At 56.6% G+C, this 23765-nt stretch overlaps 3 protein-coding genes across 9 annotated transcripts; 1 reads left to right on the top strand and 2 right to left on the bottom strand.

The window, feature by feature from the left end:
• Positions 1–29: 29 nt before the first annotated feature.
• Positions 30–4066, bottom strand: Naprt (nicotinate phosphoribosyltransferase). The gene is made up of 13 exons (XM_008834523.3): positions 3763–4066; positions 2822–2949; positions 2649–2731; positions 2429–2559; positions 2231–2346; positions 1705–1901; positions 1491–1631; positions 1105–1189; positions 930–1010; positions 732–834; positions 499–653; positions 309–416; positions 30–223 (listed from the first exon to the last, which is right to left on the bottom strand). Exons 1-13 carry the CDS (start codon positions 3986–3988, stop codon positions 161–163), a joined length of 1617 nt encoding a protein of 538 aa, XP_008832745.1. The 5' UTR covers positions 3989–4066; the 3' UTR covers positions 30–160.
• Positions 4067–5053: 987 nt separating this feature from the next.
• Eef1d (eukaryotic translation elongation factor 1 delta) lies at positions 5054–20359 on the bottom strand. 7 transcript variants are annotated; one of them, XM_008834515.3, is made up of 10 exons: positions 19300–19581; positions 16443–16459; positions 13200–14293; positions 11508–11634; positions 11030–11101; positions 6429–6528; positions 6251–6351; positions 5793–6014; positions 5317–5511; positions 5054–5154 (listed from the first exon to the last, which is right to left on the bottom strand). In XM_008834515.3, the coding sequence occupies exons 3-10, from the start codon at positions 14291–14293 to the stop codon at positions 5116–5118; spliced, it is 1950 nt and encodes a 649-aa protein (XP_008832737.1). In that variant the 5' UTR covers positions 16443–16459; positions 19300–19581; the 3' UTR covers positions 5054–5115. The 7 variants fall into 7 exon arrangements, with proteins under 7 accessions (XP_008832737.1, XP_029420091.1, XP_017654032.1 ...); XM_029564231.1 differs by lacking the exons at positions 13200–14293; positions 16443–16459; positions 19300–19581 and adding an exon at positions 20241–20359; XM_017798543.2 differs by lacking the exons at positions 13200–14293; positions 16443–16459; positions 19300–19581 and adding an exon at positions 20241–20259 and having other exon boundaries at positions 11508–11631.
• Tigd5 (tigger transposable element derived 5) lies at positions 19761–23114 on the top strand. Its single transcript, XM_008834522.2, has one exon. The coding sequence runs from the start codon at positions 19813–19815 to the stop codon at positions 21769–21771; it is 1959 nt and encodes a 652-aa protein (XP_008832744.1). The 5' UTR covers positions 19761–19812; the 3' UTR covers positions 21772–23114.
• Positions 23115–23765: the final 651 nt, after the last annotated feature.

Raw genomic sequence — 23765 nt, 5'->3', positions numbered from 1 at the left:
TCTTTTTTTTTTTTTGGCGTCTTTTTGAGGCAGGGTTTCCCTACAGCCACAGCCGGCCTGGAGTCCACTGTGCAGACCAGGCTTGCCTCCATCTCACAGAAATCTGCTGGCCTCTGCTGGGACTAAAGGTGTGCGCCACCACACCTGGCACCTGTGATTCTTACAAGGGACCTCTGGCACTCAGACTGTTCACCAGTGCCTGAAGCTTTTCTGACCTTACCACCTGTAGAGAGGAGATGGGGGTTAATGAGCAACTGGGAAGGGGGAGGGGACAGAGGGCACACGGGACAGGTCATCTGCAGGCCTACCTGATACACTGCAGGGCTCTGCAGCTGCTTGTAGGCAGGGTTGAGGTGGCTCAGAGACTTCTGGGCGAATGCTCTGGACTCTGCCAGAGATGGAAGTGGTTCACACAGCTGTAGGAGGGAGAGGGGAAGGTGAAAAGTCTGACTCCACTGGGGTCAGGGCTCAGCTGAAGGTGCAAGTGGGGGTAGTCACCTGTCCCTGCTGCAGGCAGAGTCTCAGCAGTGGCTCCACCTGGGCTGGCCTCACTGTGCAGGGCTCCTGGGCCCCTGGAGGCCAAACCTTCAGCTCCTGCCCAGCCTGGGGTGGAGGCTCTTCGGCCAACTGCAGCAGGTCCAGTAGCAAAGACCCTAGGTAGGACGTAGAAATAACATGAGAGAAGGGCTGGGCCTCGAAAAAGGACAACCTAGGGGTAGGAGGGGGCTCACCATCGGAGGCGAGGAGCCGGAAGGCGGCCTTGCTTCCTGGCAGTGTTTGCTTCTCAGGGTCCTCTGTCAGCTTCATTCGAGGTTGGCCTCCCACAGACACCAGCTGCAAGGACAGGGTGTTGGGATAGCTGAACTCCTGTCCCCTACCACCCACAGTCTTTCAGACTTGCCCTACCTGGGGCTGGACACAACCCCCACCTTGTAGACACAGCCCATAGAAGGCTGTTGGGGACAGGTGACCACGCTGGTGCCAATGCCGATGATGTTCACCTCACTGCCCTGTGGGAAGAAGAGGTAACTCTGAGCTTGGCTGCCACCTATAGGGTACCAGAGCCCTCTAGTCTACCCTCCACCTGTCCCTCCTCCACTCTACCTCCTGGGCCAGTCGGGCCAGCTCCTTCTCATCAATGTTGTTGCTAACTGCGATAGGAACAGACTCCAGCCAGGGCACCTGGAACCTGCATGCAATGGGTTCCTGGGCAGCCCCCCTTCAAATGCTTGATTCACCCCGGCCTCCTAGTTCCCTCCCCTCATCAGTCAAACCCATATCCATCCTTTGCTTAGGAGCCTCTGTGGTCCTACCCTGTCCCTCCCTTCCAGGGTGTGCCTAGTTGCTCTAAAGGCCTCACTATCATCACTGTCAGGGAAGTGTCCCCCACCTGTATCCCGTGCCCCGCCCCTCGCCTCCAGCCCCATCTCCCTGCCCCATTTCATAGCTTCCCACAAGTTCTAGCAGATTCATTCCTGTGGCGAACTTACTGAGCAGCAACTGTTCGAAAGATGCCACGGATCTCCTTAGCCTGTTGAAGAAGGTCACCACTGTCCAGCCTCACGCCCACTGGCCTGTAGCCCAGCTCCGCTAATGCCAGGGCTACTGCCAGGAAGTTGGGAAGACCACTCCTACAGGCATAAACGAGGTCAGGGGCTGCAGTTGCTCTACTAAGGTCACTCTGGCAGAATGCCCACAGCTCACCTGAGTACACTGTAGGAGTCGAGCAGGCCCTGGAAAGCCCTGGGAAAGGCTAGAGCATAGGCCACAAAAGCTGCTCGTTCTCCAGGGTGTGGCTCTTGCACCTCCAGCTCCAGATGAGTGCACACTCGCTCTAGCCACAACTTTACACTTACAGTCAGGTCCACTGTGGGGCCCTCACTAGTGGCTGGAGCTAACATCTGTGGAGAGGGATTAGTGAAAGACAGATCTAGAGTGCAGTGTGAGGCCTGGGAGTGGCCAGTATACTCTGGCCTCAGGGCAAAGGAAATGGCAGCTTCCTGGGGCAGTCTTGGGCCACAGGCCAGGGGACAGCATCTGCCAACATGCACAGCAGGGCCCAACCCACCCCTGCTGGGTAAGAGTTGGTCTTGGAATCTTGTCCTATATAGTAAGCAGAATTGAGAAAGGTACTGATTGGACCCAGCTTGGGAGATGGAGGCAGGAGGATCAGGACTTCAAGGCCAGCCTGGGCTACATGGGACACGAAAGAAAATAAAATGGTACTAACCGGGTTAGGGGGCACCTCACTACCTGAAAATGAGGTGACAAAGGAGTGGGCCAGGGTTCCTGCCACAGGTACACCTCGAAGCTGCCCAGCAAGGGTGTTGCTGCTGCTGTCGAACCCTGGGTGGAAAGTCAAGCAGGCTTGGGGGACTTTGGGTGTGCTGAGACCTCCCTTTCTCCAACCCATGCCTCAAGGCCTCACCACCCAGGTAGCTATAGGTGGATGCAGTGAGGCCCCCGTCTGGACCCTGAGCTCTGCGCAGGCCCATCTCCAGCAGCTTCTTCTCAGGCCCTGCGATCAGGCGCAGTCGAGCCGCGTTGGTGGCAACAAGGCTGTGGAAGAGGCCAGGAAGGCCTAGGTGAGGGTGGCAAAGCCACCCAAGTGTGCCCTGTAGCCAGCACCTTCCCAGACCTCTGCCGACCTGGCATAGCTGACTAGGCAGAGCAGCGGAGTCTCCAACAGCTGCACGAGCAGGAGCGGCCCTGACACCTGCAGCAGCGGCACCTGCACAGAGGGCGGTCAGCTCTGGTCAGCTCGCAGCAGGTCTTCCTGCCCCTCCCCTGCCCTGCCAGGCCCGGCTCACTGCACACTCACACCAGGGAAGGCCAGGGAACCCTCTGGCAAGGCCCGCACAGTCACCTCGGAGCAGTCAAGGGCCCGAAGGTGCTCGAAGAAGCCTGGGTCAGTGTCTGGGGGTAGCACCGAGGCCAGGAAATGCACATCTGGGGTGTTAGAATAGGTGTGGTCTGGGGGGAGCACTGGGTCTGGCCAGGCAAGTGGAGGACTCTTCAGTCAGGGGCACAGTCTTCTGAGGGGATGATCTCTCCCGAGTGGGGTCCTGGAGAGGGGTGTCTTGGGAACGGGAGTCCTGGGGTGGATGTCTCTGGAGTGGGGTCGTGGGGGAAGGGGGCAGGGATCTTTTAGTAGCTGGGATCCTGGAGGGGGTGTGTGTGGGTGTCTCACAGGAGCCAGGAGCGGGAGTTCTGGGGGGGGTCGTCTCTTGGGAGGGGGTGTTCTGGGATCTCTAGGAGCAGAAGTGCTGGGGGGAGCGGGAGTCCCGAGGAGGCTGTAGAGGGTTGTCAGGAGCGGAATTGTCTTGAGGGGTCCGCAGGAGTCTCACGGGAGCGGGGGTCCTGGGGGGAATTTCACTGGAACTGAAGTCCTGGGGGGATAGTCCTGGGGAGGAGTCTCATGGGAACTGGAGTTGGGGGTAGGATTATTCTTGGGAGCGGGAATCCTGGGATCTCTGAGAGCTGGAGTCCTGGGGGGTCGTCGTGCGGAGAAGTCTCACGGGAGGAGTGGGGAGGGGGTGATTCTTGGGGGCGGGAGTCCTGAGGGAGGAGTCCTGGGGGGGAGTCATCCTGGGGAGGAATCTTAAAAGGAGCAGGGGTTGGGAAGGATTCTTGGAGGCGGCAGTCTGGGGGAAGAGTCTAAGGGAGCTGGAGTTAGGGGGGATTCTTGGGGGCGGGAGTCCTGGGGGAGGAGCCTCACGGGAGCAGGGATTTGGGGGCAGGATTCCTGGGGGCCGCAGCTACCTGCATCCTGCAGCTGGAAGGCGCGCAGGAAGCGCACGCAGTCCCGCAGGCCCGCGGCCAGGGCGAAGGACCCGCCGAACGGGCAGTGGCGGAAGAAGAGCTCGAACTCAGCGGCCTCGCGCGCCCGGCCCGCGCGCCAGTAGCCCAGCGCCATAGTGGCCTGGTAGAGGTCGGTGAGCAGCGGCCGTGCTGCCGCGCGCCCCTCGCCGTCCACCTGCTCGGCCATCTCGCTCCACACACGGTGCACGTAGGAGCCCAGAAGGGCGCAGTGCACGATGGGGCCGTGATAGGGGCCCTTGCCAGGGCGCCCGGGCCTCGCCCACCCCACCTACCCCGCCCCTGCGGAGCTGGAAACCAGGAGGCTGCGATGGGCGGGGTGAGCCACTCTGCTCTGGGCAGAGTCCCAGGCCAGCCTCCTGGACTCCTGCCAAGCGGTCCTCGGTGGAACCTGGCCTTGTTCTGGGTAGAGGGCGGAGCTCGCCTCCTGGGGCAAAGCGGCACGTGAAAGCTGGCCGGGGTTGGAGTGGTCGGATAAGGATAAGGCTGTACTGAGCCCTTGGCCTCTGGGCCCAGCCCTGGGAGGGGTGCACGGGCTGTGAGCAGCAGGCTGGGAAGCCAGGAGCCGTGAAAGGCCTCGGCTGCCTTTCAGACATGAGAAGGGAACCCAGGCAACCGTGAGGAGATGGTTTGCCAACCCAGGCTGGTACCAAAAAGGGCTTTACATTTGTGCAGGCCAAGCCGGGATCCCAGGGTGACGGCTTTTCTTGGGTCCTGCACCCCAGACCCCATGGGAAAGTCTCTTAATACTTTTGAGGGGGGAGGTCCTGATGGCTAAGGACAGAGGACATCAACAACAGGAAACAACCACACTTGGCACCCCTTTCACCCAAATATTGTTTTATCACCCATCAGACTATAGTCCAGACACCCTTAATACCCAAGCACCGACCGCATGGGTTGTGGGGAATGGGCAGGGGCAATTTCAGAAAGCACAGCTGGCTGTCCATAGCCTGACCATCCCAGCTGTGCCTCTTGGAAATAAGGTGAGGATCGCTATGTCAAGATTCAGGGTACTCCACATGGTTACAGCAACAGACAGCAGGCACAGTGGAGAAACATGGGCCCAACAGCTGGTTTCTGGCTTGAACAGCTTGTATCAAACTCATTGTTTGCCACAAAACTGAAGAGGCAAGACCAAGACAGAGGCACAAGAGGTGGTGGGCTGGGGTGGGACAGGTATGGGCCCAAAACCTGGCAGATCACTGCACACCAAGTAACAAGACAAAAGCCATCCTGCAGTCTCAGTCTTTAATTTCAGCAGGGCCTCACACACATGAACCACACTCTTGGGCTTCAGATCTTGTTGAAAGCTGCAATGTCTACACTCTGCACCTGTGGAGGGGAACAAGGGGTGTTACTACAGCTTGCCTAGAGGTCCACCTGCTCACACTCTGCAGTGGGGTTCAAGGGGGGGATGTTCCCAGGGAGTCAGGTCAGCAGGAGCAGGAATCTCAGGGTTCATCCAGTCTCCCCCAGTGCCCACTGCTGACTCACATGCTCCTCAAACTTGGTGATCTCCTCTTCCAGAAAGTCAGTGCCTACTTTGTCATCTTCCACCACACACTGGATCTGCAGCTTCCGGATACCATAGCCCACAGGCACTAGCTTGGAGGCCCCCCAGACCAGCCCATCCAACTGGATGGAGCGCACACAAGCCTCCAGCTGGGCCATGTCTGTCTCGTCATCCCACTATAAGAGAATGTGAGAGGCTGAGTAAGCCATCTCAGAAGCCTCTAGAATACTAGGGGAAATAACCATGACCCCCTCTCTTGTACACAGGAGGCCACAGTTTTGCTCTTCAAAGGGCCCCTAGAAACAGGCTAAATTTACAAGTGCCCCACCCCACATTTGTGTTCTTATGCCAAGATCTTTAAACTTCCACCAACACCCAGAAAGGTGTGGCTGTGTCAAAGGCTAAAGTTATGGGAAGACCCCATAACAGCCCCCACCAGGTCCACCATGTCACTCACAGGTTTGACATCCAGGAGGATGGAGGACTTGGCCACTAGCAAAGGCTTCTTGGCCTTCTTCTCTGCATACTGTCGCAGCCGCTCCTCCCGCAGCCGCGCAGCCTCTTTGTCCTCTTCCTCCTCATCACTGCCAAACAGGTCGATGTCGTTGTCCTCATCGTCCTCTGCTGGTGTGGCTGCCTTCTTGGTTGGGGGCTCCGCTTGGCGCATGGGAGATACGTGCTGCCACAGAAGAAGCCAGGGAGGCTGAGACCCACACAGGCCTCCCCATTCCAGGTGACTGGGGAAAGTCAGTCCTTGGGAGACATTCTCAGCATGTGGCCAAGGCAAGCTACAGCCACCCTGCCCTGCCCTGCCCTGCCCTGCGCCTGCCTGCCTGCGACAGCTAGCAACTGAAGGCAGAAGTCAGGGACCACATAGCCTTCTACTCACCACCCAGGTGAGAGAATGTCACTTACCTGGGTTTGTGGGGCTGTCGCTCGGTGAGTAGGTGAGCTCTTCTCTAGAGTGCTCAGCCGGGCCTCCAACCTGGAAATGGCCTGCTGCAGATCTTGCACCACTGTGGGCACAAGGGGGGATACTAGTCAGATAGCAGGACTGGAGGTGGGGTCCCACCTGTCAGGCCCAAGCTCTCACCGCCTCGGAGGTTCTGGTTCTCCACCTCTAGGCTGGCGATTCGTACAATAAGCTCACTGTGATCTCCACCAGGCCCACTGGAGGCCCCAGGGCCTGAGCTCTGAAAGGGAGGAGAAAGCTGAACTCAGTTTCAGGTGCTTTAGCCTCATCTGAGGTAGTTTCCCCTTCACAGCCCCTCAGAAGCAGAGCCCCAGACTGAACTCAAGGCCTGGCAAAGACTCAGCCAGTCCTGATGGATCCCCTACTATATCGACTGGCTCAAGGACCTGCTGGAAATGCAACTCAGGGAAGACCTAGGTAAGGGATGACAAGACAGCTTTCTTGCTGAGGTCCAGCTCACACTAACAAGTGGTGAAGACTGGCTGACCTTAAGGAGAATGGCTGTACAGCCCACCGCAACATTCTCAGCCAAGCAGAGAACAGGACAAGAAGCAGGGAGCCCTCAGAGAAGATGCAGGACTTACAGTCCCAGGGGCAGCCTGGCCCGGGGCCTCAGGGGAGCTGGGCAGCATCACCTTGAGCTGGAAAATTGGAGGGGAAGCTATTGAGGGGCAGGCAGGCAGGAGCTACTTGCAGGAGGTGCTAGCACCTGTGATCTCTAAGGTGGCCTCAGAAGGCTCTGGAGAGCACAGGGCAGGCTCCCTTGCAGGAAAACCAAGCTTCTAGTTTCATGTTCCCAGATGTTAGTCCTTAGGGAGGGGTCCACACCACAGATAGGAGGGTTACTGGCTCTGAGGACATGGCTGCATGCAAGCCCCAGCATGACCCCATCTGAGCAGGCTCCAATAGGACTTCCTCTGCAGGATGTAGGGAGGAAACTTGGCATCCACTCAGCAGGCCCTGCTCAATTGTATTAACAGATGCACGGGTCTCTTGCACAACACACCACACAGCACGTCGGCCTCAGTCCTGATGACCTCCTGCAGCAGCATCTGGGCTGACACGGAGCGGAACTGCCTTTTAACACCTGGGTGTGGCAGCTGAGGCCCACAGTAAGATCTTGGCAGAGCTTGCATCAGAGGAAGGCCCTGTCAGTCTACCTGACAGCAAGGCTTGCAAGAAAGACCGGAACGGCAGTGTATGAGCAGAGGCCGGGCTGGAATGTTAGAGCTGTTTCTGGGACACCTGGGGTGCCCACTCTACACAGCACATTAGGGATGTGAGGAAAAGTTCTCCTCTGAGAGACACTGCTCAGCAGGAGACCTGACAAGGGACGGCCCAGTGGAGCCAAGGCAGGGAATGTTCCTGCAGCTCTTGCAGCCCCAGGGTCACTGAGCTCACCCTAGTTTTCTGGGCACTGGAGCTCAAGGTACTTGGCCAAGTGCACAAGTCTGTTAACTCTGGCTCCATGTCTACTGGCCTAAGTGTCAGTGGGCAAGCATGGGATCATGGGTTTAGATCTGAGGATGATGGGATCAGAGCCGACAGAAGTCAGGCAGGGCCAAGTCTGCAACCTGAAAAGGCTGTGCACTGACCACTCTGGCAGAGCCCACTGTTAGTCCATATGGCAAAGCAGATTCTACAGATGGGACTAAGACCTGGGCAGGGAACGACCCCGGCACCCTCACAAGGGTCTGTGCAAGACAAGCAGGAGCAAGAAAGAGAGGCAGGAACGACGGACAGCTGGTGGGAGCCTGGGGCCACAGGGCAGCTGCCCACAGGTGGAAGATAGGAGGCAGATATTCTGCAGACTTCTGGAGAACCCTGTAGATACCCTCAATTCTGCTCTACAAGATGCCTCTAAGACTCTGACCTCCAGAACTCTGATAGAGCAGATGTGTCATTTTAAGTCACCAGGCTACGGGAAATTATAGCAACTGGAAAGAAATGCAGGTCTGAGCCATGGAGAGTGGGATGCTTATGGCACAGCCCCAGAAGGTGGAGGTGGCGGTGGGCACAGCTGGAAGGCCTGAGGGGCACAGCAGAGCATGTCACATGAAAGAACACTTGAAACTAGTAGTGCAGACCACTAGGAGGGTGAACCATGCTTGACAGTGGCTTGGACGCACAGGCAAGCAGTTTAGCTCCACCTTTTCCAGGACTTCTAAGTGAAAAAACTATCTTCAACTGGTTTTGCTTTTTTGAGATGGTCTTTTTCTATGGCTCAGGGTGGTCTGGAACTTGTGGCAGGCAAGCTTCTTCTCTCCTTTTCCACATGCTGTGTACCTGGCCAGGAAGCTTGGTTCTGCAGCTGTGCTTTCTAAGCCAAATGTGGACGACACAGCCTGCTTCTCTTCCCACCACTTACGGTAAAACGGGAGACGGGAAAGCGAGGAAAGAACTGGCAAAAAGCCACCAGGGTTAGATGGCTGGAGAATTCTTAGCCTCTCCAGAGAGCTAAGGACATTCAAACACAAGGCATCTCACTGCCAGGAAAGCAAGATGTAGAGAGGGCCGGCAGCAGCTGGACAGCTGTGCCAGTGCTTTGGGAGGAGTGGAAGGTGAGAGGACTTGAAAAGCCATCAGAGACCAGGTGCGTGACATGGAATCCGTTGGCCATCTTGCAGGTGCCAAGAAATGGATGGGACCATCCAATAAAGAACCACAGGCGTCCCCTGTCGTGTTGCAGCTTTCTGTGACAAGGTACATAGGCAAAGCTCTTGAAAATCTTATACTAGTAGCCGGGTGTGGTGGTGCACGCCTTTAATCCTAGCACTCAAGGCAGGTGGATCTCTGTGAGTTCCAGGCTGGCTGGGGTTACAGGGAGATCCTGTCTCAAAAAAAAAAATAGAATTAAAATTTTTTTTTTAATTTTACGTGTATGAGTATTGCCTGCATGTATGTAAGTGCACCCATGTCTTGCAATGCCTGTGGAGGCCAGAAGAAGGCGTCAAACCCCCTGGAACTGGAGTTATGGACAGTTGTTAGCGGCCATGTGGGTGCTAGGAATCAAACCCCAGTCCTCTGTAAGAGCAGTCAGTGCTCTTGACTGCTGAGCTATCCCTCCAGCCCCCGAAAATAAAAGAAAATTTTATACTAGTAGAAACACCATCAACTTAGACCAAAAGGGACAGTCAGAATGAAAAAACTTTAAATTAAAAAAACAACAAAAACAAAAACAAGGGAGGGGGGGAGCACATACTGGCAATGACTACCTTCGACAGTCAGGAAAGCTGTTAAATTCCCAGCCCCGAACAGTGCTGCTTAGTGAAAACTGACTCCTAGTGGTACTGAGCCACATGAACTATCCCCCAGCCTTCAACCTCAGCAGCGGCCTGGCTTCACTTTGAAATTGTTTGTGACTTGTGACCCCTTTTTCCTTTTCTTTTTCTCATTCCTAAATAGGAATGGCCTAGAATTACTTCCCTGTCCCACAACTGCATCTAGGAAGCAGATAACCTGTGTGCTACTACTTCCAATTATGCCTACAGAGCAGTTCTGCTTCAGAATAGACCACGGGATGCCACCCCCATGCTTGACCATCCACATGGACTAAGGTGATATTGTAAAAGGCTGAGACTTGAGATGTTGGTGTGGAACAAATATGTCATGGATGTGACCCTCTGGCAGCCACAGAAGGCCCCAAGATTCCACGTCCCTCAAACTTATTAGAAAAAAAAAAAGGGATTCCATGCCCCAACCCTAGGGCCTATGAATCTGTTCCCTTACATGGCAAACTTTCAGAAATGGCAAACATAAAATGAGATCCCTGAACTACTAGGCAGACCTGGTGCATTCACAAGAGTCCTCAGATGGTAGGATACAGGAGGCTCACAGAGAGATAGAGACGGGAAGGAGTGACTACCCTCTGTGCACCACACCAAGACTTCTTTACACCTAGAAATAGGGACAGGCGGGAAACCGAATCTCAGAGTCTCAAAAGGAACACTGGCCCTTGGCTTTGAGTCCTATTTAGACTTCTGACCTTCAGGACTGTAAGATGATGAATTTGTACTGTTTCATGCAGGAAGGTTGTGGTAACTCATTTACACACGTCAACAGGACACCTATTCCAGGGCACAACCCATTCCAGAGGGAGAGGAAGGTCCTACCACTCTTGAGAAAGAATGCAAGTCTGCCTGTCATCCAAAGAGCTAGCCCAACAAGACCAGAGCCAGATGCGGCATTCTCTGCACACCTGACCTTGATCTAGGACCTGGAGGCCACACAGGGCACTGGGCTCCTCTCTGAACCCTAAGTCTAAGATAGTACTGCCTCTATGGTCTGAATTCAACACACCTCATCAAATAACTACCCCTTTCCCTGAAGGGCCCTGGCTAAGGGTAAGGTGCCCAACAGACAAGTGCTCCTCAGCGGAGAGCAGTGAGGAAGAATCAGGCCTGAGGCATGTGCCTGCAGCGTACACCTTACAAAATAACACCACTCAGCCCAGGCAACCCACGGCAGGCACTGCAGAAATGGCTAGGGTAACCACCACCAAGCAGAAGAGGCAGAAAAGTCTAGGGAGCAAGACCATTTCCTATGACAGTGTAGGCATGGAGGCCTCAGCACTGTCCCACAAGAACCCAGCATCACACACTGAGCCCTAACTTGCTCCAAAAGGCCAAAACAGTCAGCAGTGCTGAAGGGTAAAAAACAAACATCAGACGTGCTGCCTGGCCGAGCACGAGCCCAGGAGTACGCGGGCTGTGGGTACTCACTCCGGCCAGGGACTTCTGGATGTTCTCTCTGGCTCTCGCAATGTCACGGAGGATCACGCTGGCACCATTGTCCTACAGACAGTGCAGAAAGAACCAGTCTTTTGTTTTTTGGTCAAAAAAAATTTTTTTAAACAAAAAACCCACATAACAAAAACCCTATGAATCCCAGCTCAAGGAGCGAGGAAGCAGGATAGAGAATGAAAGCGCCCAGGACAGTGAGAAGCAGATTACTGGGGCCAGAGCCACAAAGTCTGGGCGCATCCAGCCCACAGAGGCCTGGCCACAAACTTTCCGCCTCCGCTGCCTGGGAACTGCAGGAGTGGGCTGTCCCAGACGTCAGGATCAGAAGCCAGCCAAGGCCGCTCTGAAGACTCCTTCAACAGAGCCACCTGGCCCCAATGACATGTCTGTGGCCCACCCGGCCAGGCCAGCTCTTGCTGGACAGCAGTTACCCAACAGTCCCAACCACTGCTCTCACCTGGCGGGAGCCACCAGCCACAGGCCCATTCATCTGCTCGTAGAATTTCCTCTCTGCATCATCATATTTGAACTTGTCAAACCAGATCTTTTCATGCACTAGAAAGTTTGTAGTAGCCATTTTTCTGCTGAGAAGGGGAGAGGCTAGGTCAGCACGACAGCAAAGAGTCCTGGTCAACCTCGGCCTCACCATCCCCACAAGTTCCAGGCAGCCCAAAGTTAGCAGGGTGCCCACCTCTGCCCCCAAAGCCACCTCTGGTTAAGGACTGCCAGCCTGGGATAACAAAGGCTCCACCCCTACAGTGTAACAACCAGCCCCTTCCATACACGAAAAGATAAAATACCACACTCCCACCTTCGGGCCAGTCCCCCAGATAACGGAACACGCAGGTCGTGTGCTTTCCACCATACAGTCCACCACCCATTCCAGCAGCTCTAAGAACCCAGCACCCACCCTCAGCCAAAAAAGGTTTGAAGACAAGCTCACTCTGCCCATTAGGTCTGCTGTCACTGAAAAGTTATTTCTCACAAAGGCACGTTATTCATGCTAACATGCAGGAAGCTGGTCACCCTTCAAAAGACAAGTACTTTCAGTACTTAAGACGGCAAAAATCAACAGATACAATGAAAGCTCTGTGTACCAAGACTGAAGAATGTGAGACTTGCTCTTCTAGACCAGCATCTACAACTTTAGGGCCAAGTCCAGCTAACTATCTGCAAGTCAGGCCTCACCGTGCAGCTCCCACACCCGGAACAGTATGGGAGCCAGAGTGTGCAGCAGGTCCAGAGCCCACACCATTCACTATCTGGCCGGTCCTGCTGCCCCACCAGGTCTAAGAGATCACCCCAATTCCACTCCGCCAATTCTGTGTGGAGACCTCAGGCCATCACCAGACCTCCCCCAAGTGTGCCTGTTCACAAGAACACTCTGACTCTGCTCCCCTTACCCAGGGTGCCTTGGTGAGGAGCCAGGCCAGGCCACAGTGAACACAGGGCAGGTAGGTGGCAGACAGGTTATAGGCACACCTTCTACACCCCAATCATCACTGGGTTCCATTCCCACTCCTCCCTGGCCACCCAGGGGGCCAGGACTGGTGCCGCTTCTCAGGAGGCCCAAGCAGCTACTCGGGACCCTCTAAATTCTTCCCTGACCACTTCTTTTCCTTCCCCGTCAACTCACCACATCCATCTGCCTGGGAGGCCATCTTCCATGACCCCACACTGCCCCAAGAACCCCTCCTCAGGCCCCTGCCACAGAGACCAAGACGAAAGGCAGGGTTCCTTCCCCGTAGGAAGGCCTAACAGACCTTCCTCAGAGGCTGCTGGGTTAGCCATGTGCTCTTGGATCCAATGCCCACCTTACCTCAATGGGCACACACTATAAGCCAAGTTATGGGTGTCAACACACAGTCAACCTCAACCCAGAGCCACTCAGGTACCAGAGACCCAGCTGCAAGGTTTCCCTCCCAACCTTCAGACAACTGTCTTCTCAGCTCCTTGCTAGGATGATTCTGCCTCGCACTGACCCCTTCCCTAACCAACTCCAAAAACTCAGCAACCTGCAACTCTCAAGGACAGAGCACTACTGCCCACCCCACCCGTTTAAGCTAGTAGGGGAGCATGAGGAACCCAAGCCTGGAGACTGTGCTTGTGGCACAGGTCAGTCTTAGCAGCTGCCACCATATTTCCCTACTTGGGTCTCAGACTGCACATGGATAGGCCAGAGCGGGGCGACGGTTGGTGAGCCAGGGAGGTGGCTTCTAGGCGCCAGGCTATGCGCAGGGCCTCAGCAGCATGGTGGCGGCACTCAGCACTGTCATAGGCGGGTTTGCTGAGCCAAGGGGCCTCTGCGTCCTTGTGCAGGAAGTACCAGTAGGGCAAAGCAGAAGGGGCCTCCCCGTCGGCTTGCCGGGACCCAGCTCTCTTGTTTCCCACGGCATTCCTGCTCCGATGGTCTCTGCGGCCCCCCCGGGCACCCTCTGCCTGGATGGCTTGCTCCTGCAGGCGCACTTTCCCTGGGGGGTGGCCATCAAACAGGGCCTCATAGAAGCCCCTTTCAGCTGCATCATAATGGGGCTTCTCCAGCCATACTTCCTGCACCAGTGCCTGCAGGCTTCCTAGAGAGGGCTGGCCATTGGCTGGTAGGCAAGGCTGGCAGGCCAAGGCCAAGTCGGGCGTGACTGCCTGCTGGCCTGTATCAGGAGCCCCCTGTCTACGGCTCCCCTCTGCAGCCAGTAGCAAGGCCTGAGACCACTCCACGAAAGCCCGCTCAGCCTGGTCAAAGCAAGACTTGTTGACCCAGATCCCCCACGTCACATGGTGGCAGGCTACGTGGCTCCCATGTGTGCAGGGGCCCCAAGGGGCTAAGGCAGTCTGCTGGGCTGCCTGGGCAGCCACATCTGCCAGCCTCTGACGGTAGGCACTTTCTGCCTGGTCAAAGAGTGGCTTTTCCAGCCACACACAATCAGCTGAGAGGCCCACGAGGGCTAGGTCTGCCTGGCCAAGCCAGCTCTTGGGGGAACGCTTCCTCTTTTTCTGAAGGGGCTTCTTGCACTCATGGCTCTTCCCAGTGTCACTCTTGCTGCTGGTAATGGGGGCCTCTGCCTCGTCGGTGTCCTCTGTGTCCTCCTGGCTGGTCCCGTTCACAGCCGGCACCTTGGCCAGGAGCTTCTGGGCAGAGGTGGTGGCTCGCGCGGCCTCATGCTCACGGAAGCACCGCTCCGCCTCCTCATACTCGTGCTTGTCCTTCCAGACGGTCTCCAGCGCACAAGAGGCCCCACTCCTCATCTTCAGGTACAGCGTTAAAAAGCAAGCACAAGAAGGCAGTTTTGCAACACAGCAGAGGCACCTGCCGCCCTCGCCCTCCTTGGTCTGGCAGGTAGGGGCAGACAGGGAGGCTGGGAAAACGAGTGGACAGGCCTCCCAGAGGAGCGCCGCCAGATGACATGCAAGGGCACAAAAGTCATATCCACACTGGGAACTTTTGGAGAATTAAAAATAAGTAACACACACACACACACACACTATTTCTTGCTACAAATATTACCTTTGGTCACCCTATGGGCCCCATAGCCTCCCAAAGGGATCCAGACAATATCTAAAACTCATCACACACCTTTTCTCAAGGGGCTTCCAGGTAGGGTGCCAAATTAAACCAACAGCCATACTCTGCCAATGTCTTTAATATGAACGATCAGTAGCTTCCTATGTAAACATCCCATGAGATGGTCTACACTATACTAAGAAACTACTTGTTGTGGAAGCAGACAGGCTGTGTTGTTGTGCTTAGCCTGGCACCTCCTTGAGGATACTCGTTTCTAGTCATCTGAAGGGGGCCTGTGCTGCCAAAGCTGGACGGGACCCCAGCAAGCAACCCATCACCGCAAGTCACCTGTACCCACCTTGACCACATAACCATCCTTCCCAGAGCAGTGTGCCTTTCCAATGCAGGGGGCAGAGGGGGGAGGTCTTAGAAAAGGGTCTGTCTCTGAGCCTAACTGACCTCACAGGGAGTGGTAGGGAACAGAGGCTGAATGCTTACCCAGAACCTGAACCACCCAGAAGTCCTTGATCAGTAGCCACCACCTCCACCTGGGAGGCCAGCCCACAACTCTGGGTCCACCTGAACCAAAGAGGCATAATGGTTGGACACCATGTCCCAGGTGCTGCTGTAGCCAGTGGACAAGGCTCAGGAATGTCAACTTCCTTAATGGACACAGGGCTCCCTCAAGCCCTGAGTGACTTTCGGTATCTGCTCCCTTGTGTGGGGGTAGCTCTGAAGCACACACCAACAGTCACACGGAAGACTGGACGGTTTGGTAAGTCAGGCGTGGTACCATAGAAAGGGCAGGTCCCAGACGGTACCAGTCAAGGCCACTCAGGTAATGCTCTGAGAATGGAGGTAAACACCCACCTGGCTGCCCTGCCCCAGAGGGGTGGCCCTATCAAGACTCCTATGGTCTGGACTCAACTAGGGTCTAAGGGAAGGGATGTGATTATCATGGTGTTTCTGTGGATGTATGGCAACACCAGGGCTATCTGCTGGGCCTTAGGCAGAGGGAAGGCAGCCTTTAGCCAGAGAGCAAACATTCACATCACCTTCTAGGATATCCTGTCCTAACAAAACCAATACCTGACGCTCATCACCCTGGCAGAAGGTTTAGCTATCTAAATCCCACAAATGCAGAAGACCCTAGGAAACACTACCTGTCAGCCTGAAGCCTACCTCCATGTGAGAGCTAATGTTCTGTGGTGCAGTCTGCCAGGCTCCTGCCACTGCAAGGAGGCAGGACCAGGAGCCACAGAGGCCCAGAGTGGAGAGGTCTCCAGGCCACCCCCTCACTTACCAAGACCAAATAGCAGGGGCAGGGGCAGGGGTTGAACAGGAGCCCAGGAGCCAGGGCATTGTGACATCACCCAGTGTCACCAAGGGGACAACACACACCATCACAACAGGACCTACTTGTCCCCCAACTTTCTGGCATTAAGTCCCTGGGGCTCTCACCAGCTGCTCTGTTCACATGGAGCAGCTTAGGTCTAGGTTGGCCCCAGTCCCTTCAACAGTACCAACTAAGCTGACACACTATCAGACTTAGATTAGGCTCCAGGAGCCTTCTTCAGGGTTACTTCCAAGGCTCCTCAAAACAAGAGACAGGGCCATAGTGATGAGATACTTCCTCAGGCCACATCTTTATATGTGGCTACTGCTTCCACACAGGGCAGAGGGCTCTGTGCCGACCTGCTTGGTACCAGGACCTTTGCTCAAGGATATGTGGGGTGCCCTTGCCTCTGGGGCAGCTACCATTATCACTGCCCCGTTCCCAGCAAGCTCAGCTCTGCAAAGGTTAGGTAGCACACCTCCCTCTGGCAAGGTGATGGGTAAGGAGGGGGCTCCGTGGCTCAGAAGGGAGATGACGACAATAGCAGGTGTACTTACTTTTCTGCTTTGGCCTCCTAGGACAGCATGAAGGAAAAGCAGCAAGGTTAGAGCAGTGGGAGAGGCCAGCCACACCAGACAATGCCCCGAGCTGTGGAAGGAGCCCAGCCTCTCCCCTTCACTGGCTGGCCTTGCAGATACTGACCCCCGAAAGGGACCTCGGAGGCCCAGGCTGCTCCAAGCTGTGGGCTCTGCTGCTACCAGGGTCTCTTGCTGAAAAGGTGCCACCTCTGAGGTGGGGGAGCTATAGAACAAGCAGGCAGAACTGCCAACCCAAGACTCTCAAGCACCAAGGTCTTGCCCAGCTTGCCGTCTCCATGGATGCACAACAGATACCTTTAGCCAGTATGCACCCAGCCTGGGTACTCCTATCAAATGCTTCACTGGAGGACACATGTATACAAGCTTGCAGCTGTTCAGGAAAACAACCTGTTAACAGGAAGCAGTGAACTTCTCAAACCCCCAGAGGGCAAGTTCTGTCAATATCCACATCCCTATACAAGGTTGGCTCTTCTCTTGAGGATTTTCCAGAAGCATGCTGAAGAGAATGAACACAGGAAAGCAGGCCAGCTTCCAGAGAAGCAGGCTCAGATGCACCAGAGGAAAGTGGCTCAAGCAGGCCCTATTCAGCTCCTGGATGTCAGCTGGACTTCTGGGCAGGATTAAGGGCCTGCTGGATCTGAGTTTATGTGCCAACCAGCACTTAATCCTCAAGCCTCTGGATGATATGAGGTAGCATGCCATTCCATTAGTGGCTGCAACGATGGCTCCCAACACTGTCCACCCTCCAGAGGAGCAGAGAGGAGCCATGTGGATAGGGAATGGAGTCTGCGGCTAGCTCAACCCCCAAAGTTAGACACCCTCTGGGTTCACCTGGTCTGAATCTGGATCAATGTTGCTCAGGACTTTTAGTGTGTCTGGTGTCCAAAGGGGCAGCCACACAGTGCAAATTGATCTCAGCACAGGATACCATTAGTTTGTTTTCCTTAGGTGTTAAATTTTACAGCTCCAGGCTCCCACCCAGCTGTTTCCCTGCCTCTGAAGTCCTGCTATCCTGGCCCTACTCAAAATCACTGGCCTGTGCTGTGCCAAAGGGCTCCGCCCACTCTGAGACTCAGAAGTTGATGGCTGTAGCTGCCCAAGTACCCCAGCCTCTGTCCTGCCTGCCTCCTTGCCTCAAATGCCACAGCTTTTCAATTCTATTTTTGTTCCACCCTGTAGTACCCTCACGGGAACTATGGGTCATCGAGGCTTGCTACACAGCTCCTGCTTCCTCAGTTCTTTTACACCTGACACCACCTGTGTCATATGTCACACAGGCTGTGGACAGTTGTGTGACATTTTAAAAAAAATATTATTTTATGTGTATGAGTGTATTGCCTGCATGTATGTAAATGCACCCGTGTCATGCAATGCTTTGGAAGTCAGAAGAGGGCTTCGGATTCCCCTGGAACTGGAGTTAAGGATGGTTCGTAGCCACCATGTGGGTGCTGGGAATCAAACCCGGGTCCTCTGCAAGAGCAGTCAGTGCTCTTAACTGCTGAGCCATCTCCCCAGCCCAGCTGTGTGACATCTTACACACTAGGGAAAAATAAGGCTCCCATTCATGACCAGCCAAACCTGCTGAGTCAATGAGGTGTGGGGCTGGAGACCAAGGCATGCTCCAGCACCTGCATCTCACACTGTGTCCCAACACTTCCAACAGGCACACACCATCTTAGATGCCCAGGTACAGCACAAATGCTCAATGCCAGCACCTCCTGCCCTCAGCCCCCCTCCACTTTCTGCCCATCAGACCTTCTCAGGCATGTTTATCCAACTTGTACTAAACCCCAGAGCCTCACCCCAAAAGCCAAGCCTGGAGGACTGCCCTACACCGGCCTCCTTCTACGACAGGAAGCTATCCAGAGAAAGTACACAGGGCCCAAGAGCTACTGCTCTCACTCCAAAAGGAAACGAACCTTATGTTGAACTAGCCACCACAACCCTGGAGATGACTGCCTGTTCCTTTGAGGGCTGCCGCCCCATGGGATTGGATCACGGCCCAGACTCTGCAGAGGCAGGATAAAGGGCCTGCTGGATCTGAGTTTATGTGCCAACCAGCACTTATGTCTTTCTCAGGGGACACTTGGGGACAAGTGGTGGTCCTGTCACATCCACCCTTTGCTTTCACCCAGAAGGAAGGAGGCAGAGATGCAGGAGCTCACGAAGTGGTACCCAGTTATCCCTCTCAGGGACAGCTAATTCAGAAGTATTCCTCCCTGTCAGCTAGGCGGTCACCCCAAATTTAGCTTCACAAAGTTCTGCTGCAAAGTAGCCCCCGACGTGTCGCTATTCCACTCGGCCACGAGTCCTTGAAAGCACTCACTAGGTAAAGAACTGCTCCTTCAATGCGCCCCTTCCCAAGGAAATTGTCCAGTCCACCTTATCCAAATCAGGAGAGCCCTGTTACTTTTTGAACTATTCGGCATCGTATGCCTTTTCCCTTTCCTGTGTCCGTGGGCCAAGTTCCAAGACGTTGCACCTGAGCCTGTCCCCTCTCTGCCTAGAACTCGTGTGCCCCAGGTGCTTAACAAAGTCGTGCTCGACCGCAAAGACTACAGCCAAGGCAGACCAGATCTGGCCTTGCCCCAAGGACCCGACCGAGCGCAGGGCCGGGTCCCCCACAAGACCCGGTTGCGGCGCAGCCAGCGAGGCCGGGTGCTGGGGGAGCCGACAGCCACGTGGCTACCGGCCCACGCCAACACAGGCCGAGCCGCCCGCCCCGACCTTCAGCGCCAGCCCTAACGGCGCGGGGCCGGATCTCTCCGGCCCCGGCAGCACGCGCGCTCCTGGCGCCGGGAGGCGCGGTACTCACGCCAGCCAAGGACTCGCCGACCCAGCGCAAGGACCGCGGGCGCAAGACTACGAAGGAGAGGGAGGGGCGTCCGTGCGGCGCCCGGAAAACCGAGCGGGACGAACCACTGCCGGCGCCGCGGGGGACTCAGCCTCCAGCACGCGCCTCCTCGCGCGAGGGCCACGCATCGCCAAGCATGGCGAAAAGATCACGATAGACTCCAAAGGATGGTGACCTCGGACGCTGCTCCTTCCTCCGAGAAGCCGGTGCAGACCGCCGCGAGCCGGACCGCCAGCCACCCTCGCCCCCTACGCACAGTGGAGCCGGCTGAGCCGGGCGGGACGCAGCGGAACCTCGGGGCGCAAGCGCCAGGGACACGCAGGAAGCAGCCACTGCGCAGGCGCCGTAGGGAAGGGCGGGGCTACCAGAGCTGGGGAGACAAAAGGGAGGGACCCCGGCAGCCCCGCCCCCGAGCTCCGCCCCGAGCGGCGGGCGTCCGGCTCGCGCGCCCCGGTGGTCCCCGCCGTGGTCGCCATGTACCCTGCGAGCCCTGCGTCCGGCTCGGCCCTGCACCCGGTCCCGCACCGCGGTCGTGTCCCCCCGGCGGGGCGCCTGGCCGAGCTGCAGCGATCCCCCACGTCCGCTCCGGGGCCTCCCGCGCGCCAGCCATCCCCCGCGTCCGGGCCGCGGCCCCGCGTGGCGGTGAAGATGGCCTTCCGCAAGGCCTACTCCATCAAAGACAAGCTGCAGGCCATCGAGCGCGTCAAGGGTGGCGAGAGACAGGCCAGCGTGTGCCGCGACTTCGGCGTGCCGGGCGGCACCCTGCGCGGCTGGCTCAAGGACGAGCCGAAGCTGCGCTGGTTCCTGGACCAGTTGGGCGGCGAAGTGGGCACGCAGCGCAAAAAGATGCGCCTGGCCAACGAGGAGGAGATCGACCGCGCGGTCTACTCGTGGTTCCTCACCTTGCGCCAGCACGGCGTGCCGCTGTCCGGGCCGGTCATCCAAGCGCAGGCCGAGGCCTTTGCTCGCCAGATCTACGGCCCCGAGTGCACCTTCAAGGCTAGCCACGGCTGGTTCTGGCGCTGGCAGAAGCGCCACGGCATCTCCAGCCAGCGTATCTACGGTGAGGCGGAGCCCCCGACTGTAGGCCCTGCACCCGGGCTGTCAGTCAAGGAGGAGTCCGTGCAACCTCCCGGCGCGGGTCTCCCGCCTACCCGGGCGCCCGCCACTCTGCCCCCCTCGGAGGGCGGCTACGGCGACGAACAGATCTACAACGCCAATGTCACTGGTCTCTTCTGGAGGTTGCTGCCGGAGCAGGCCGCATCTCCTGGAGCTGAGGACCCCGGACCCGGGGGTTGCAGCCGGCGATGGCGTGGCGACCGAGTGACTGTGCTGTTGGCCGCCAATCTGACGGGCAGCCACAAGCTGAAGCCACTAGTCATCGGACAGCTCCCCAACCCACCCAGCCTGCGTCACCACAACCAGGACAAGTTCCCTGCCTCCTACCGCTACAGCCCCGATGCCTGGCTCAGTCGCCCTCTTCTGCGAGGCTGGTTCTTTGAGGAATTCGTTCCTGGCGTCAAGCGATACCTGCGCAGAAGCTGCCTACAGCAGAAGGCCGTGCTCCTGGTGGCCCACCCGCCCTGTCCAAGCTGGGCCACCAGATTGCCTGCCCTGGAGGAGGGTGAAGAGACCCGCAGGCAGTGCCATCCTGAATCCCTTGGGTCCCCAGAGGAACTGCAGACACCTGATGGTGCTGTGCGAGTGCTCTTCTTGTCCAAGGGCAGCAGCCGAGCCCACATCCCTGCACCGTTGGAGCACGGTGTGGTGGCAGCCTTCAAGCATCTGTATAAACGGGAGCTGCTGCGGCTAGCCGTGTCCTGCGCCAGTGGCTCACCACTGGACTTCATGCGCAGCTTCATGCTCAAGGACATGCTGTACCTGGCTGGCCTCTCTTGGGACCTGGTACAGGCAGGCAGCATAGAGCGCTGCTGGCTACTGGGCCTGCGGGCAGCCTTCGAGCCTGGGCAGCAGCCAGTCCACCAGGCAGAGGAGGCTGCTGAACACAGCAGGGTGCTCAGCGATCTCACACACCTGGCAGCCCTAGCCTACAAGCGTCTGGCACCTGAAGAGGTGGCTGAGTGGCTGCACCTGGACGATGATGGCGGCCTCCCTTCTGAAGGCTGCAGAGAGGAGGTGGCCCCTGCTTGGCTGCCGGCACTGGCCCCTGCAGCACCTCCGTCCCCAGCCAGTCTGCCCTCTAGCATGGGAGGTGGAGAGGAGGAGGAAGAGGCCACTGAACATGGAGGGGTGTTGGTGCCTACTGCCGGGGAAGCTGTTTGGGGGCTGGAGACAGCCCTGAGGTGGTTGGAGAGCCAGGACCCTAGGGAGGTGGGGCCCCTGAGGCTGGTTCAGCTACGCTCCCTCATTACCATGGCTCGGAGGCTCGGGGGTGTTGGGCCCTCACCAGCCGTCCCTGATGATGGTGTGTGACCGACCACCTGGGCCCAGTGGCCTTTTTCCTGCTGCACTGGAAAGGGACCCACAGTCTGCCATCTCTCGCCTCTTCCCCATGGGATTGTCCACCATAGAGGTCCAGGGATGCAAGGCCAGCCCAGCTTGAGGAGCTCTGTTGGTGAAGGGTGTCCTGTCCCATGATCCGCAGGGTCCTGGAAGAATAGCTGAAAGGCAAATGCTCTTCCCTGGGTAGGCACATGTGGGCGCATGCTGGGCACATAAGCACAGCATTTATTGGAAAGCAGTTGTCTGTACCTCCATTCTGGCCCCTGTGGGGTTTACACTCACTTCCCTGCCCATCATGTGCACTGACTGGCTGAGGCTGCCGCTCTTCGGCCCCCCTGGTGCTACCTAATCTTCATCATCTCACGGAAGCCCTTGTTTGTGTGCTTGTTTTAAGAAAGAAACACATTAAATCTGCTTTTAAAGATACTCTCCAGAGGGAACCCTGAGTGCCAGCAGGGTAAGGTGATCCCTAGGCTCTCCTGCCCTTGCTCTGAAGCTATAGGCCCTCATGGTGCTGGGTCAGAGCTCAGGCTGGGCCCCGACACTTGTGGTCTGCCCTCAATAGAGTGGGAATGGGAGGATGGAGCCCAGCACTTGGTGAGGCTCTGGTTGCAGCAGGGAGTGTAGATGCCGTTCTTGGTTTTTGGTCCTTAGCAAAACTCCATTCTAAACAGATTTTTTATTCCATGGTGTTGGCGAGTGTTTAGATGTAGACACAGGCGTGACCAATGGCAGAACAAGCCGCAGACCACTTTAGCCCCAGGGTCTGGAGCTATCTGACCTACCTGGAAGCAGGCCTAGTTTGCAGCCATCTGGGAAATCCTGCAGTGCCTTAGTGTCCACCCCCAACCTCCATGGACTCTTCTCGCCCAGGCCTTCTCCACGCTTGTCCACCTTACTAAGGGTGTGGCTAGGGAGCTGTTTGATGGCCCACTTTGAAAGAAGAATGTGCTCAAGGGACTATGCAAGCTTTGTACTATGTTGCTCTGTCCAGTTGTAGATTCAGATTGCTGCTGGTAGTCTAAGGCCAAGAGGTGGCTGGGGCTGGGACTGTTGCAGAGATGCTGCCCTGAACTCGAGGAAGTCCAGGGCTGAGGAGCTTGCCTGCCTCCTGACACTTTCCCCTTCTCCCCACCTCTCCTATGTCCTAGTAGTCTGAGTCTCGAAAATATGAAATGGGACACACAGGATTGGGGGGGGTGAGTTCCCAGCGTGGCAGTGGGTGGTGCTGGTTGAGCTATCATTCAAAAGTGATTTCCACACAGGTCCAAGAATACAGCTTGGAACCACTCATACACACCAGTTAATAATCCACACAGATATTAAGAACTGAGGAAGACATGGAGAGTTTGAGAGCAGGAGAACCGAGGCTCAGGGAGCCAACTCCATTTACCCGCCAGGCCCATCTAGCCACATGTGAGTCCTGCCTCTTCACACCTGCAGACATAGAGATCCTTGGGCAGTTGTGACTGACTGAAGGTCTCCAGAACATGCAACCAGGTTGGGGCCTTCGGATGTCTAATGTGTTTATACCAGCAGCCTCCATATCAGTTAGGCATTTAGTCTTGGAGTTGCCAATCTGCTCTGCCAGGCCTGTTTCCATGACTGAGGAGAGGCAGACCCAGGTCTTGGGTGCACATTCAGCCTGGGCAGCCCCTGGTAGCTGCCCTGCAGCTTGGGGTGTCTGTATGTCTGTACTCCTCTGAGAGGTCTCTATTGGGTTTTATCCCCATCTTTTCTGTTGTGTTCTCTCCTTTGGCCCGGGCCCAGATAGGCTGGAGTTGGCAGAGACTTGGGCTCAGGAATAAGACCTCTCACCTGTCTCACCAACTGTCCAAGCCCTGTCATTTGGGCGCACAAGGCCTGGGAGGTGGCTAGAGCCCCATATTGTAAACAAGCAGGTGTGGGCTGGCTGGGTCATGGAGAGTTCCTGTCAGTTATGGTCCATGTACTGGCACTCACTG

The sequence above is a fragment of the Nannospalax galili genome, unplaced genomic scaffold, assembly GCF_000622305.1.
Source record: "Nannospalax galili isolate Female #2095 unplaced genomic scaffold, S.galili_v1.0 scaffold717, whole genome shotgun sequence".
NCBI lineage: Eukaryota > Metazoa > Chordata > Mammalia > Rodentia > Spalacidae > Nannospalax > Nannospalax galili.
The sequence above is the reverse complement of the archived record's forward strand: the minus strand, read 5'-3'. Positions and strand labels throughout refer to the sequence as shown.